The sequence below is a fragment of the Entelurus aequoreus genome, linkage group LG17, assembly GCF_033978785.1.
Source record: "Entelurus aequoreus isolate RoL-2023_Sb linkage group LG17, RoL_Eaeq_v1.1, whole genome shotgun sequence".
Classification (NCBI taxonomy): domain Eukaryota; kingdom Metazoa; phylum Chordata; class Actinopteri; order Syngnathiformes; family Syngnathidae; genus Entelurus; species Entelurus aequoreus.
The window spans coordinates 12,741,947-12,757,311 of record NC_084747.1 but is presented as its reverse complement, the minus strand read 5'-3'; the positions used below and the strand labels follow the sequence as shown (position 1 = coordinate 12,757,311).

Sequence of the window (15,365 nt, the reverse complement as noted above, 5' to 3'; positions counted from 1 at the left end):
TGTGGCGCTTGCCAAAAATAGGGAGCGGTTGAGGGGTTAGTGCGTCTGCCTCACAATACGAAGGTCCTGGGTTCGATCCTACGCTCGGGATCTTTCTGTGTGGAGTTTGCATGTTCTCCCCGTGACTGCGTGGGTTCACTCCGGGTACTTCGGCTTCCTCCCACCTCCAAAAACATGCACCTGGGGATAGGTTGATTGGCAACACTAAATGGGCCCTAGTGTGTGAATGTTGTCTGTCTATCTGTGTTGGCCCTGCGATGAGGTGGCGACTTGTCCACGGTGTACACCGCCTTCCGCCCGATTGAACCTGAGACACGCTCCGGCGCCCGAAGGGAATACGCAGTAGAAAATGGATGGATGTTTTGCTCTTCCAGTTTCTTCATTTGACTTTTGCATTCTTTCATCTCCTCTGATGTGAACTCCACTGCCTTCTTCAAGCTAACAATCATGGCGGCTCTTTCTTTACATTCTTCAACAAGGTCGGCTCATTTCTAATTTAAGGGCTTGAAATTCAAATAGTTTTCAAATGACAAAACTTCAAGTCACTCACCTTCATCTTTCGTCTTTATCTCCGTTGGTGATTTGCTGGAAGTTGGTGGCGCTGATTCTCTTTCATGTTCTCTTTTAGCGGACGTCGCCATCTTAGCATAGCAGTAGTCGTCCATCTTCTATCACGTCTTCAATCTTCACTTCAGATATCGCTCCAAACTCAATGCACGTTTCGTGGCTTTGGAAAATACCAATTGAGATATTTGTTGCTATATTTGCTGTGAATCATATGACTTTAAGATCGTGAATTCGAAGAATCTCCGAACAACCATAGCATGCGGTCTTCGTCTTTTTGTTCTGCTTCAAGTACATTTGCGCATGCTCTAGAAGTCAGCCACTTCCGTTTCCTACTCCACAGGAGTTGTTTTTCAAAATAAAGGCATTTTAATCTTGTTTTAAAACAATGGTTGGCAAAATTATCTAACACCAAATAATCGACAACTACTCTTTAAAAATAAAACAATTGAAATACAAGCACGTGCACAGACTTTTTCGATGGCTGTTGTTCAAACCAGAAAAAGGGCATACATCGAAGAAAAAATCATACATTTTAAATACTACAAGGAACACAAATATTTTTCAACTTACTTAGTTGTTTTAGTTAAAAAACCTTTAGAAAGTCAAATCATTACTCTGAATAAAGAAGAAAAGCACTAAGAGTGTAGATCTCCACCAGGACCAATCCTATTGTTCACGTGCTACTAAATTGTGTGCCATCTCATGTGTATCGTGTGCTGGTATGACAATAAACTTCCATGAATCCTGTAAAACACCGGACAGTTAGTAATATGGTTTCACATAAAAATGTTGGTGAAACTGCTCATTTCTTCCTAGCGATAGGTGGCTCTAACTGTAGTGCTAATCACTCACCAGCAGAAAGCCCTCATCACACTGCTAATCAATAACTACCATCTTAGGCACTTAACATCACTAATCGCCAGTTAACAGCTATCATGCTAAATGTCAAACATGAAAACAAGACACATTAACGTATTTCCCCATTACAAACATCATAACACAATCTAAACTTATATAAACACATTACTGTCTGAGCATATAAGATATTCAATTGTATTACATCGCAATTTATTATATTGAAATTAGCCATGTGATTAAGATGGGCACGGTCTGACCAATCACAAGTCAGTAGGAGGTGCTTTGTTCTCGTGTTTGGAGAAAGCGGAAGAGCGATTGTCAGCCTGACATTGATGTGTCTCTGAGAACTGAACACATTTTTATAACTTATAATAAAATGTGTTTATACAGTAACCTGCTCACATGAGTCACATTACTGCAGGGTTGTTTGGCGGGGGGTGGGCTCGCGTGACGTCACGCTAAAGTGGTCTGGTGTGGGTCACGGGCCGTGGGGGGGGGGGGGGGGGGGTGGCGGCTTCCTGGCCGTAGTTCCTTGTTGTCGGCCGCATGGACTGGGGGGGATGTCCGGGCCCTCTACTCCTCCTACTTATAGCACACACAGTCACACAAATATAGGACTTTGGGGGATGGTCCTGCGGGGAGGCATGGCGGGGGGTTGAGGATGCCTCCTATGGGGCTCCGGTCCTCCTGTCTTGTCCCCTGCTCGTCCATCCCTCAATCTTAGCTGCATATTAGACACTTAGGATTTGGAGGGCTCGGCTTGGTTGGGACCCACCAAGACCTTGATGTCCCCCAATTTTAATCGCATTATTAGTTCCCACAAGCATACATATCTCACTCACGCTACAGTACACGCATCAATAGGGACTGGAGGTCAGCTGTAATGGCTGACCTCCTAATTTTAACTACACAGTAGACCAGGGGTGTCAAACTCATTTCGCATCGTGGGCCACATACGGCCTAGGGAGATGTCAAGTGGGCCGGACCATTAAAATTATACCATACTCTGCTATAAATAACCAAAATATCATGTCTTTCCTTTGTTTTGGTGTAAAGAAGCACAAGAACATTAGGAAAATATTGAAATTTAATGAACTATCCTTTTACAAAACATTTCATGAAACACCTCATATTTCCTTAGACAAATGTGCAATTTACTTTTATCATTCACAAATATGCATTGCAACTGATCCCACTGATTGTACAAAGGCACAAAACTTTAATTGGTACTGAAAAATATAGTAATGCACTTTAAGATTAAATGAGACTTTTAAAGAAAGGAATTTTTAAACCACTTACACATACGCATATAAAATCTAAATGTAATCCCTGCGTACACCTTACAAACTAAGGAGAGTGATTTTAAATGTGTAATGAAGAAAGTGTTCGCCTGTCCTGTAAATCTGTAAACTTCATACATGAAACATACATACACATACAATACATACTGAAAATGTATGGAGTTGTATGAACAGTAGAATTCCATCACACAACTTTTGTTTTGAAGCTGCTGACTAACATTAAAGTGCACATTTTTTAAATCACCACAGAAAGGATTCATCTTCACAGAGCTGTATTCTTTCAATGCAAACAGTATCTAAGGCTAGCATTTTAAAGGTGTTAGTCTAGTCTGGACTTGTATTTGTTCCTGAAACTTGGCATCCGCCTTCATCATGCATCGTTTAACAAAGTCACCGTCGGAATACGGCTTCGATGCTAATGCTATTTCGCTAGCAATTAGGTAGCTGGCTTTTACCGCTGCTTCACTGACTTCTCGGCTCTGGATGAAAGTTGACTGCTGTTTCCTCAGACCCGCCAGCAATTCGTTAATCTTATCTCTTCTCAGTTGTCCTTGCAAGCCGTCATATTTTTCGCTGTGATGACTCTCGTAGTGGCGTCAAATATTATATTCCTTCAATACCGAAACTTGTTGCAAACACACCAAGCACGAAGGTTTTCCGTGCATCTCTGTAAATAAATAGGACGTGGTCCATTTTTCTTTGAAAATTCTACACTCCTTATCTACTTTTCTCCGTTTGGATAACGACATTTTGGCTAATGAGGGTGTAGCGGAGAGGTGGAGACCAAGGTATTAACAACGTCGTAACAAGCAGCAGATGGCGCATTGATACCGTCTGCTGTTTTCAGTCTGTCTCAGTGATGCGGCTTGTCTTCTACTCTGATGGAAAGAGTGCGCCCCTTAGCGGATAATCCATGAATTGCAGCAAATTTAAAATATTAATTCCATGTCTTTTATGCATTTTTTCCACTTTCAAATTATCCTGCGGGCCTGATCGAACCTCCTTGGGGGCCGGTTCCGGCCCGCGGGCCGTATGTTTGACACCCCTGCAGTAGACACTCTGGGGGCCTTGTACACATGCATGTGGGGGGGTTGGGGTTCGGCGCACCCCTCATTGCCTCGTCGGCCGGCGCGGATTCCGGGGACTGCGTTCTGGTGGCCTGCCAGGCTTTTATGAATTTATTATTATTTTTTTTTTATGTGTATATATATGTGTGTATGTGTGTGTATATGTGTGTGTGTATATATATATATATATATATATATATATATATATATATATATATATATATATATATATATATATATATATATATATATATATATATATATATGTGTGTGTATGTGTGTATGTATGTATGTGTATGTGTATATGTATGTATATATATATATATGTATATATATATATTTATTTATTTATTTTTTATTTTTATTATTTACTTTTTTTTAAATAATTTGTATTATTTACTTACTTTATTTTATTTAATTATTTGTATTTGTTATTTTTAATTTAATTTGTATTTAATTTTATTATTATTATTGTTATTTTTTTTAATTATTGTTATTTTTGTTTAATCTTATTATTTATTTGTGTGTGGCGTCGCGCGGGTCTCGCTTCCTGTTGGGTGGGGTCCGTGCCCGTGTGGCCCGACCTTGCGCTGTGGGGTCTCTGTTGGCGACTTGATGTGGTGGCGGCACGGCGCCCGTGTCTGGTCTGGATACTGTGTCTCGGTTGTTTGGGCGGTGGTGTGTTTGTGCGGGTTTGGGTTGGGGTGGTGGGGTCTTTTGGTGGGGGGGGGGGGGTGTTGGTGTCTCTTGTTTGCGTGTTGGCGTTTGGGCTTGCTGGCGGGCTGGCGCCGGCTGGTATCTGTGATGCTGTTGGCGTGTGGTTGCCGGTCGCGGTTTTTTTTTTGATCGCTTTGATTTGATTGGGTGGTGCTGGCTGTCTGGGGGTGTTGTGGCTGCTGTTTCTGCTGCCGTTTGTTTGTGGTGTGGGCGCCCGTGGCTGCTGGGTCTGGTGCAGGGGGGTGGCTGATGTTGTGACTGGTGGCAGCGCGCGCACATGGTGGTTGTCGGGGCTGGCAAACTGTGTATATGTATGTGTATGTGTGTGTGTGTATGTATGTATGTATGTATGTATGTATGTATGTATGTATGTATGTATATATATGTGTATGTGTATGTGTATGTGTATGCATGTGTATGTGTACATGTGTATGTTTATGTGTATGTATATATATATGTATGTATATTTCTGGGGGTACGTTCTGGGCCTGCCTGTCGGGTGGGGGTTGGCGCCTCAGGCTACTGCATCCGGACTGCGTGTCTGGAGCTCCTGGGTCCCGCCGTCCATCCCTTCCGGGTGCCCGTCTTGGTTGGGGCCTGCTGGGTCTGGTCCCTGCGTCTACTGTGGTGGCTTGGTGCTGCAGGGTATTCCGAGGTGCTGCGAGTCGGCCAGTTGTTGGGGTAGCGACCTTGTGTGTCAGCATGTCTGTGATCTTCTTTTAATTCTTTTTTTTAAAATTTTTTATTTATTTATTTATTTTGTTATAAATAGATTTAATTATTTATTTATTTTTTTTCCTTTTTAAAAAAAATTGTTTTTATTAATATTATTATTATTATTATTATGTATTTATTTATTTTATTTATTTATTCCCCTACCTCAGGGGGAGGGGACTAGACGGGGCGGTTGCTGGTTGTTCCATCTCCATCGTTGGGGTGCCTGCGGGTGGGGTGGGTGGTTCCTGTGGCCCCGTGCTGGGTGGTCCTGTGGCGGCCGGCTTGGGTGGGGTGGCGGTGGGCTGGCCTCGCCGCGCTCTCCGGGGGTGGGGGGGGGGCTCGTGGGGGCCCTGTTGCCGGTGGGGCGGGGGCGGTCTTCCCGTCCGGTTGCGGGGGGTCTCCGGGCCCCTCGGGCGGGGCGTCCCGCCTTTCTGTCTGGCTGCCCCGTTTTTCTCGTGCCTTGTCCTCTGCCGGGTGCGTCTGTCTGCGGCCTGCTGCTGGCCCTTGTGGGCGGCACGGTGGGCCAGGCTCTGGGGTTCCTGTCGCTGTCCGGCTTGGCTGCGTGGGGGCGGTGGCCCCTGGTTCCCTGGGCACCACACCTACTGTTTGTGGGATGGGTTCTCGGGGAGGCTGGGGCCGTACTCTGGCTCCCGCACACACTGGGAGTCAAATGTATTGTACATGCAAATTCACATATACTCACACACATACATACAGACATACATAGGTACCTACGCTCCCACATACATATACAAATAAATACAGTACATATTCACACACTCAAAGTTCGTACATCCACACGCACATTCATTATACAAACATACTGTATACACATACTGTACATATACATTCACTGTAAAAACATACATATACACGTACTGTACATATACACTCACTGTACAAACACACACATACACATACTACACATACATTCACTGTACAAACACACACATACATATACTGTACATATACATTCACTGTACAAACACACATATACACATACTGTACATATACATTCACTGTTCAAACACACATATACACATACTGTACATATACATTCACTGTTCAAACACACATACTGTATACACATACTGTACATATACATTCGCTGTACACACATATACACATACTGTACATATACATTCACTGTACAAGCACACATACACATTCTGTACATATACAAGTACATATGCACACATACACTCATGCACATAATCACGTTTCATCAAACATATATTAACGTTGTTGCCCTAGGGTAAACTGGGTATAACACATGGCACACTGACAAAGCTTAACCTATTGTTACTATAACAATCTACAAGGTTAATGTAGGTTGCTTCTCTTTCTTCCCCTCCATTTTTCTGCATTCTTTCGTATCTCAAGTTATCATTATGTATATGTATTGTTGCATTTGAACAATTGTATTGTTGATAATAAAGGTAAAGTACTGGTATTGTTTATTATCAATAGCACTATTTATATTGGTATTCATATTGCTCCATTTTTAGTGTAATAATGCTCATTGTCATTTCTGTATTTTTTTTAAAATTTTCGCTAACTGCTTATTTGCTATTACTTTTACCATCATATTTGTATATGTCGTATTTGCTGATGTTGCTCTGTTGTTGTTGTTGTGTTTGCTGTTGTAGTTTTTGTCTCTCTGTCTAATCCCCCTCTTGTCCCCACAATTCCCCCCTCTGTCTTCCTTTTTCTCTCTTTCTATCCCCTCCTGCTCCGGCCCGGCTGCACCAAATGATAATATAAATACATTTAATAAAGTCAAATACAAATAAGGCAACAAGAGAAGTATCCTACACTTCTCTTTTGTAAAGTAAATCTGAACAGCCGATATGGGCATCTACATCTGCTATATGATTTGCCCGAGAAGCTGGGCAGGACATTATAAAAAAAATAAAAACTAAAAAATTAAAAAAATAAAAATAAAAATACGACTACAACAACTTCAGATTGTTTTCTTTATTTTAATTCAGCCCAAAATAGAACAAGCACATTCTGAAAATGTACATATCACAAACAATCCTCTTGACAAAACACTTCAAGTTAGTTAAACATTTTGAGGAAACAAAACCCTTCAAAAACACCTTGAAGAACACAATGAACTTAGACTTAATCTCAGTGTTTCTACAAAGCAATTAAACTTTAAGTCACAACCCATCTAGGATTGAACAAAAAACAAAAACCATGAATAAAAACTATTCTATGTATCAACTACCTCATTTGTCATTTCCACATATTAATCCTGTGCTAACTCAACAAACCATACAAACTGAGGTAGAAACTATTCAAGAGTGTTGAGTTACTTCCTGTCTTCTAGACATAATGTGTATTGATAGAAAAATAAAAGCTGTGCAATGTGTGAACAATTTCAACAAAGCACAAATAAAAAGTTAAAAGACTGACAGTATTGCAGTAAATCACACACTGTTCACTTTCTTTACATTTGCACAGAAGACAATCATTTTCACAGAACTACATCAGTGTGCAGTGTCTCATGCTGCATTTTAAGTGGGGTTACTGATTGCTTATTTTACTCCTGTTTTACGTTGGGTGGAGGGGGAGGAGTCACAGCCCCGCTTTACCGTGTACCTCTTGCTTGGTATACTTGCTCGCCCCGGTATAAACTATTTTCTTGCCTAACAGAATTGCTATTGCGACATCCAGTGGACACATTTAGAACAGCAGTTTATTTAATTAGAAAAATGCAGCTGAATTTTACACTTCGCAAACCAATCTCGCGGGCCGGTTTGAACCTGTTATGGCGGAATGTCGAGGGAGGTGGGGGTTGGGTTGTGGGTGTTGGGGGTTAATTGTTCATATGTCTCTGATTTGCACATCAATCATTCTGAGGAAAGTTGGCACTTTTTTTATGCAAACAGTTTCCCAGCATCATGTCAGTTTTGATACATCTCAACTTTGCAGTCAAAAAGGGTGTAGTGCAGGTTTTAGAGCGTACACAAACTTGACACATGAGGCCCCAGGTCCCTGGACTGAAGAAGGAGTAACCAAGCACTTGAAGCATCATCTATCTTAATGTTCAAGAAGGTTTCAGATACAGAGAAGACATGGGGTCATGAGTAGATAAGATTATGCTCCAAATAATCCAAGTTTGTATGAATACCTCAGATATTTGTGAAAGAAGCAGTGAGGAGGTCCTGGGTAGGGTGGATGTCACCACATATGAGCAACATACCACAAACTAAACAGCTAATTGGTTATTTTCCCTTGTGCGTTCTCATGTGTTTTACTGCGTCTGCATTACGTGGGAACCTTTTACAGCACACTGAACAAGTAAATGGTTTTTCACCTGTGTGTGTTCTCGTGTTCAGTCAAATGGCTCTTAACAGAAAAGCTTTTGCTACAAACTGAACAACTACATTTTTCACCTGTGTGTGTTCTCATGTGTTGAATCGAATGGCTCTTATGAGAAAAGCTTTTGCCACAAACTGAACACTTATATGGTTTTTCACCTGTGTGTGTTCTCATGTGTCCAGTCAAATGGCTCTTATCAGAAAAGCTTTTGCCACAAACTGAACAACAAAAGGTTTTTCACCTGTGTGTGTTCTCATGTGTACAGTCAAAAGGCTCTTTTTAGTAAAACTTTCAGCACAAACTGAGCAGCTCAAACATGTTTTACCTCTCTTCTTTGAAGAGCATTCAGAGTGTTTGTTGTCAGTGTGAGTCCTCATATCACCTTCACAGTCTGTATCGCTGCTCAAAGGTTCTTCAACCTCGTCTTCAGCCTCACTATCTGATAGTGGAGCTAAGAGGTTGTCTACTTGTGGTTTCTCTTCATCATCTTCAGTCTTCACAGAGAGAATACTCAGTGGAAACTTGGTGTAATCAGCTTCCTCTCGTCCTAGAAGACACTCTCCCTCCTGAGTGATGCAGAGATCCTCCTCTTCCTTTTTAATGCAGGGTGGTTGTGGAGTCTCCTGCTTCAAAGTGGAGCTCCCCCCTAACTGAGGGGAAACTTCTTCTGGATTACCGATCAGCTGCTGGACGTCTGCAAGACACAAACAACAAAAACACACTTTCTTCTATGTACTGTATGTGTGTGTAGTAGGGTTGTACAGTATACCGCTACTAATAAAGTATCGCGGTACTAATCAATTGAAACCGGTACTATACCACCTTTGAAAAGTACCGCTACCGTTCTTTCATCTGAATGCTGCTGTGCGGCGGTGACTACAGAGCCGAGGCGCATGATGTTGAGTGTGTCAAAACGCACACACAAAGTGCATACAAGCAATAACATGGTGGAGAGGAAGAAAGGCAACAAAGGACAATTCTACTGGTTAATAAAGAGGGTGCGTGAAGTGCAATATGGAGGTATTTGGGCTTCTAAACTAACAATAAAGGTGACACTTTAAACAGGGAGCCGCCGCTCTGCAAGGGTTGCTTTACACCTTTACACCCTGTTTGTGGGCTCCCAGACCGTGGTCGAGGAACGCAGGGGAGACGTACACCTCCAGGGCCCATGTTTTGTTGGGGGTAACACTGGGTCCATAAAGCTCCGCTCTTTGATCGGAAGGACGAGGCCGTCGATTAGTTACAACTTGCTCACTTTATTTATTATTTCCACAGGGCACAACCGGACATCCACCATGCTATTAACACTCCTGCACATGCTACCACTACCTCTCCTAACTTGCACACGTCACTCACCCCACATACTGCCACTCTTAAAGGTGCACACACACATACACTACTCTCACAACAGCTGCTTTAAAACACGCCTTGCCAAATGTGGTGATTAGTATTACCACCTTTGCTTCAGACTTAGGTCAACATTTAAATAATAAGCATTCAGATCTGCACAAGGAGTTTAAATAGTGACAGGTATAATGTAGTTGTTACACCTGTCCTGCTGCTCTCTCTTTACTCGCCCGCTCACTCACTGACGTCACTCAGACAACACGTTGACATTCTCACAAACACACATACTACTCTCATAAGTTAACCAGCTCCCCTGCTGTGCACATGTAGATACGTAGACGCGCACACAGCTGCTTGGCTTGATGCCAAATATTAGCGCAGGTAAAACTGTCCAATTAGGAGTCAACTAATGCAAGTGAAATGACTACATTTTGTAACAAATTCCTACCATTTGTGTTTTGTCTTTAATAAATGTGTTTTACCTGCTACATGTCTTATCTGTGTACATTTATTTGGAAAAGTATCCATATATTTAAGTTAAAGTTAAAGTACCACCGGTACGGTACTAAATTATTGGTATGGGGACAACCCTAGTGTGTAGTGTTTCATGGCCATTCATTTAGTGCCTTGCCAGAATGATGGATCAATGTTTACATGACTTGTCATAGACTCAGAAAAGCTAAGCTAGAGTCACAGAAAGTAGAAAACATTTGCTTCGACAATATTGAAATACAGATTTGTAAGACTAAAAAAGATAATATCTATCTGAAAGAAGTCTTTAGTTAAGAAGTAGAGGACTTTTTTACATATTATATGCAAGAAAAAGAATTATTTTATTTATTACTTTGTTTTTGACACATTTGTCAAATAAATTATAACTGGCATCTAGTGTACATATTTACCACATTTACTTTAAGTTCTTTACATTTACATTTTTCAGTGACTTTGTAAAAATGGCATGAAAACTCCATGTCACAATATTACAATAGACTATTGTATCGTGACTCAAGTACCGTGACACATAGTTTATCATGAAGTCCTTGACAATACCTCGTCTAGGGCTGGACAATTATGGCAAAACATAATAATCACAATTATTTTGAGGGATTTTGGAATCATGATAAATAACACCATTATTTATTAATTTGAAAACGTAAAAACAGTACCACCAAAACTAAATTTGAAATATAATCTAAAAGAACAACCAGATATACATTAGTAACAAAAAAATAACACGTAATCTAACAATCATAGTAACAATAAATTAAGATGGTTATAGCAATATTTTTTTCCAGCCCTTGAGTAGCAGTCTATTTTCTCTCTTTGTAGCGTTTGATGGACGCTACGTCACTACATGGGTCGAAAAAAGCTAAGCTACAGGAATCACTACGGGTTCAAAAAGGAGCGAGGCTAACGCCACGCTACTGGGAACTGTAGTTAAGCTACATAGCGTCGCTACTTGTTGTGCACTACTGCCCATCACTCATTCTAACTCATAAATAAACGCTAGCAAAAGTCAGCTAACAATGCAGGTAGTGGGGATGCACTCTATTTCGCCTATAAAAAACTCTAACAAATAGCCAAAAGCTTCCATTAACTTTTTATATACACGCTGTAAGTATATATGTAATGTAATAACAGGCACATTCATAATAACATGCAATATTTACGTATTTTCATCATTTTTTATCATTTTAACACCTCTAAAGGCCTTAGTGGCCACATGCGTGGACAACACCTTTTAGCGCGTATTTCCAAAATTGTGTACACTACTGAATTGGGGTCTTTTGGCCCTTATGTGTACACTTATACTGCCATCTGGTGGTGTCAGAAGAGTATAACATACAATGGAATTTGGGGGGAAAAGTGTAAAAATAAGAATTGTCATGTCACTAAACATGAAGTACACGTTTGCTACTTTTGGACTAAGTACATCATATCAAAAGATGATTCTTCTAATTATGGTCCAATAAGCCCAAATAGCAAAGAGAAATAAAAAAGCATGTAAACAAACAGCTTGGGCCTTAAGATTAAGCAAACGGCGGCGCATTATTTTCACAGACGCATCACAACGTTCGCTATTTCCTTCAACAACACCACCAACTATTACTAATAAAGGCAGACTTCATGAGTGCCATCAAAGAATACTTTAGGACAAATTATGATCCAGAACCTTATATTTTTGAGCCTGGATTTAAGGAGGATGAGCTACAAGTTTTAGAAGCTGAGTGATAAGCAGATAAAGCAAGAAGCACTATTGCTAAGTGCTAAACAAAAAAATTACAAAGTGTATACCATCCAATCTCGATTCATATAATTTTTTTAAATTTAAAGGCAGATTGTCCCGTGCAGGATAATAGCGAGTACAGTTGCATCCCTACTATTTACTACCACAGTATCTTGTAACAGACATTTCCGCCATGTTTGATGGAGGTAATATATGCTCACAGCTGACAACTGTCATTTTGTTCATATCTATAATTGTGTTTACTAGAGGTGTAACGGTACAGGTCACCCACGCTTCGGTCCGTACCTGGTTTTAGGACCACAGTTTTACTTATTTTCTGTACATTTTGTGGGGGTTTTTCCTCTTATTTTTGCTTGTCATCACAAACATTCTGCAGGAAACAAAGTATCAGTGGTGTACTGAATACTGTAGGATTTTTATTTCAAGTTAACATTTACTAAACAATATTTTCAAATAATACACTATTTATATAATCGAATTACTTGAAAACGTCAGAACTTTTTACCAGTGCTTGGAAAAAGGCAAGTGGTGCCCCGATTTTATATTTATTAAAAGTACACGTGTACCAACACATTAAACAAGTTTAATGATTATTTCAGGGACAAAATGTTTTTATCCACAAACTCAAAAATGATTTTAAAAAAGAGTGTCTGCAGAGTTTTTAGTACAAAAATATTTACATGTAAAAATGCCTTTTTCTGATTAAATTAGTGGGTGTGTTTAATCTCCCAGTTAGGACGAATACAGTAGTTCACTCACACACACATTCTCACACACACAGGATCACGGCCAATAAAGGCGGATTCACGCAGGATTATACCAAGTATCGTTGCTTGCCTACTGTTTACTACTGCGGTAACTTCTAACAGACATTTCCGACATTTTGGATCGAGGTTCTTTGTTTACATTGTTCAACAAAGTCGGTTAATTACTATTTTTAGGGCTTGGAATTCAAACAGCTTTCAAATGAGGGAACGCAACACACTCACCTTCATCTTCGCTTTTCAGATTGTTCTCCGTTGGTGGCGCTGATTCTCTTTCATGTTCTCTTTTAGCGGACGTCGCCATCTTAGCATAGCAGTAGTCGTCCATCTTCTATCACGTCTTCAATCTTCACTTCAGATAACACGCCGTCGCTCCACACTCAAAGTCCGTTTCCTGGGCTTAAGAAAAGGTGAATAGTTGAGGTATTTGATGCTATTTTTGAATCTATAAGATCGTAAATGTGAAACTTCTCCGGAAACGGAAAGCCACGCCGCTTAGTCCGCCATCTTGGCATTGGACCATTGTTCGATGTGTTTGCGCATGCGCCGGAATTTTGCGAATTCCGATCTACAACTGCAATTTAAAAAATAAAATACCTTTTAAATAACTAGTTATTTAAAATACCTTTTAAATAACTAAATAATATTATACATATAATATATTATATATATAATATATAAATATTATAAATATATTCTACATATAGTCTACATTTAAGTGCAGTCAAAAAGGAACATATGCATTATACAGTCTGATGGCTGTCGGTATGAAGGACCTACTGTGTCGTTCCGTGTTGCATTTTGGGAGTCTGAGCCTTCCACTGAACGTGCTCATTCTCCCCGCAAGGTCCGAGTGTAGTGGGTGGTGAGGTGTTGTCCATAAAGCTAGGAGCTTTGCTAGACTTCTCCTCTCTGACACCACCGCCAGAGAGTCTAGCTCCACTCCCACCACGTTACTGGCCTTCTCTACCAACTTGTCCAGTCTGTTTGCGTCCCTCGCTCTCAGCCCGCTGCCCCAGCAGGCCACGGCGTACAAGAAGGCGCCCGCCACCACCGACTCGTAGCAAAAGTGTTCACAGTGTGCGATGTCAAGCATGGCTCTTGGCATGTGAAGCTGAGCGAAGAATCCAGCTACGTCACAACCTTTGCTACTCCATTTGGCCGGTTCCGTTGGCTCAGAATGTCGATGGGAATCAGTCCGGCTCCTGAAGCTTTTCAAAGAAAACTCATACAGGCGCTTGAGGGTCTGCATGGTATATATGTTATTGCTGATGATGTGCTTATTACTGGGGAAGGTGAGACAAAGGAAGAAGCAGAAAGAAATCATGATGCAACCTTGAGGTGTTTCCTGACTAGATGCAGGGAGAAAAACATTAGACTAAATGCAGACAAGTTTAAACTGAGGCAACAGTCAGTGCCATACATTGGTCATCTGCTGACTGCAGATGGTCTTCAGATTGACCTTGATAAAGTGCGAGCAATTAGCGAACTGCCCCGTCCAACTGATGTTAAAGGGGTACCGAGGCTTGTAGGTATGGTAAACTACTTGTCCAAATTTTTCGATCATCTATCTGATGACTGTGAAGTTTTGAGACAACTTACACACAGAGACAATATGTGGGAATGGACAGATGTGCAAGAGTCAGCATTCCAGAGACTTAAAGACAAAATAACTAAGGCACCGGTGTTAAAGTATTATGACCAGGATATGGAACTGACACTACAGTGAGATGCGTCAGACACTGGCCTAGGGGCTGCTTTAAAGGCCTACTGAAACGATTTTTTAAAATTTAAACGGGAATAGCAGATCCATTCTATGTGTCATACTTGATCATTTCGCGATATTGCCATATTTTTGCTGAAAGGATTTAGTAGAGAAAATCGACGATAAAGTTCGCAACTTTTGCTCGCTGATAAAAAAAAGCCTTGCCTGTACCGGAAGTAGCGTGACGTCACAGGAGCTAGTATTCCTCACAATTCCCCATTGTTTACAATGGAGCGAGAGAGATTCGGACCGAGAAAGTGATGATTACCCCATTAATTTGAGCGAGGATGAAAGATTCGTAGATGAGGAACGTTACAGTGAAGGACTTGAGAGGCAGTGATGGACGTATCTTTTTTCGCTCTGACCGTAACTTAGGTACAAGCTGGCTCATTGGATTCCACACTCTCCTTTTTTTATTGTGGATCACGGATTTGTATTTTAAACCACCTCGGATACTATATCCTCTTGAAAATGAGAGTCGAGAACGCAAAATGGACATTCAGTGCCTTTTATCTCCATGACAATACATCGGCGAAATGCTTTAGCTACGAGCTAACGTGATAGCATCGTGCTTTAACTGCATATAGAAACCAAAAAATAAACCCCTGACGGGAAGTATAGATAGAAAATCAACAATACTATTAAACCGTGGACATGTAAATACACGGTTAATGCTTTCCAGGC

The 15,365-nt window shown here is 40.9% G+C and overlaps 1 protein-coding gene across 1 annotated transcript; it reads right to left on the bottom strand.

Annotated features, from left to right (window-relative positions):
* Positions 1-7,324: 7,324 nt before the first annotated feature.
* LOC133632453 (zinc finger and SCAN domain-containing protein 31-like) lies at positions 7,325-13,423 on the bottom strand. The gene is made up of 2 exons (XM_062024866.1): positions 13,142-13,423; positions 7,325-9,251 (listed from the first exon to the last, which is right to left on the bottom strand). The coding sequence occupies exons 1-2, from the start codon at positions 13,242-13,244 to the stop codon at positions 8,740-8,742; spliced, it is 615 nt and encodes a 204-aa protein (XP_061880850.1). The 5' UTR covers positions 13,245-13,423; the 3' UTR covers positions 7,325-8,739.
* Between the last annotated feature and the right edge of the window lie 1,942 nt (positions 13,424-15,365).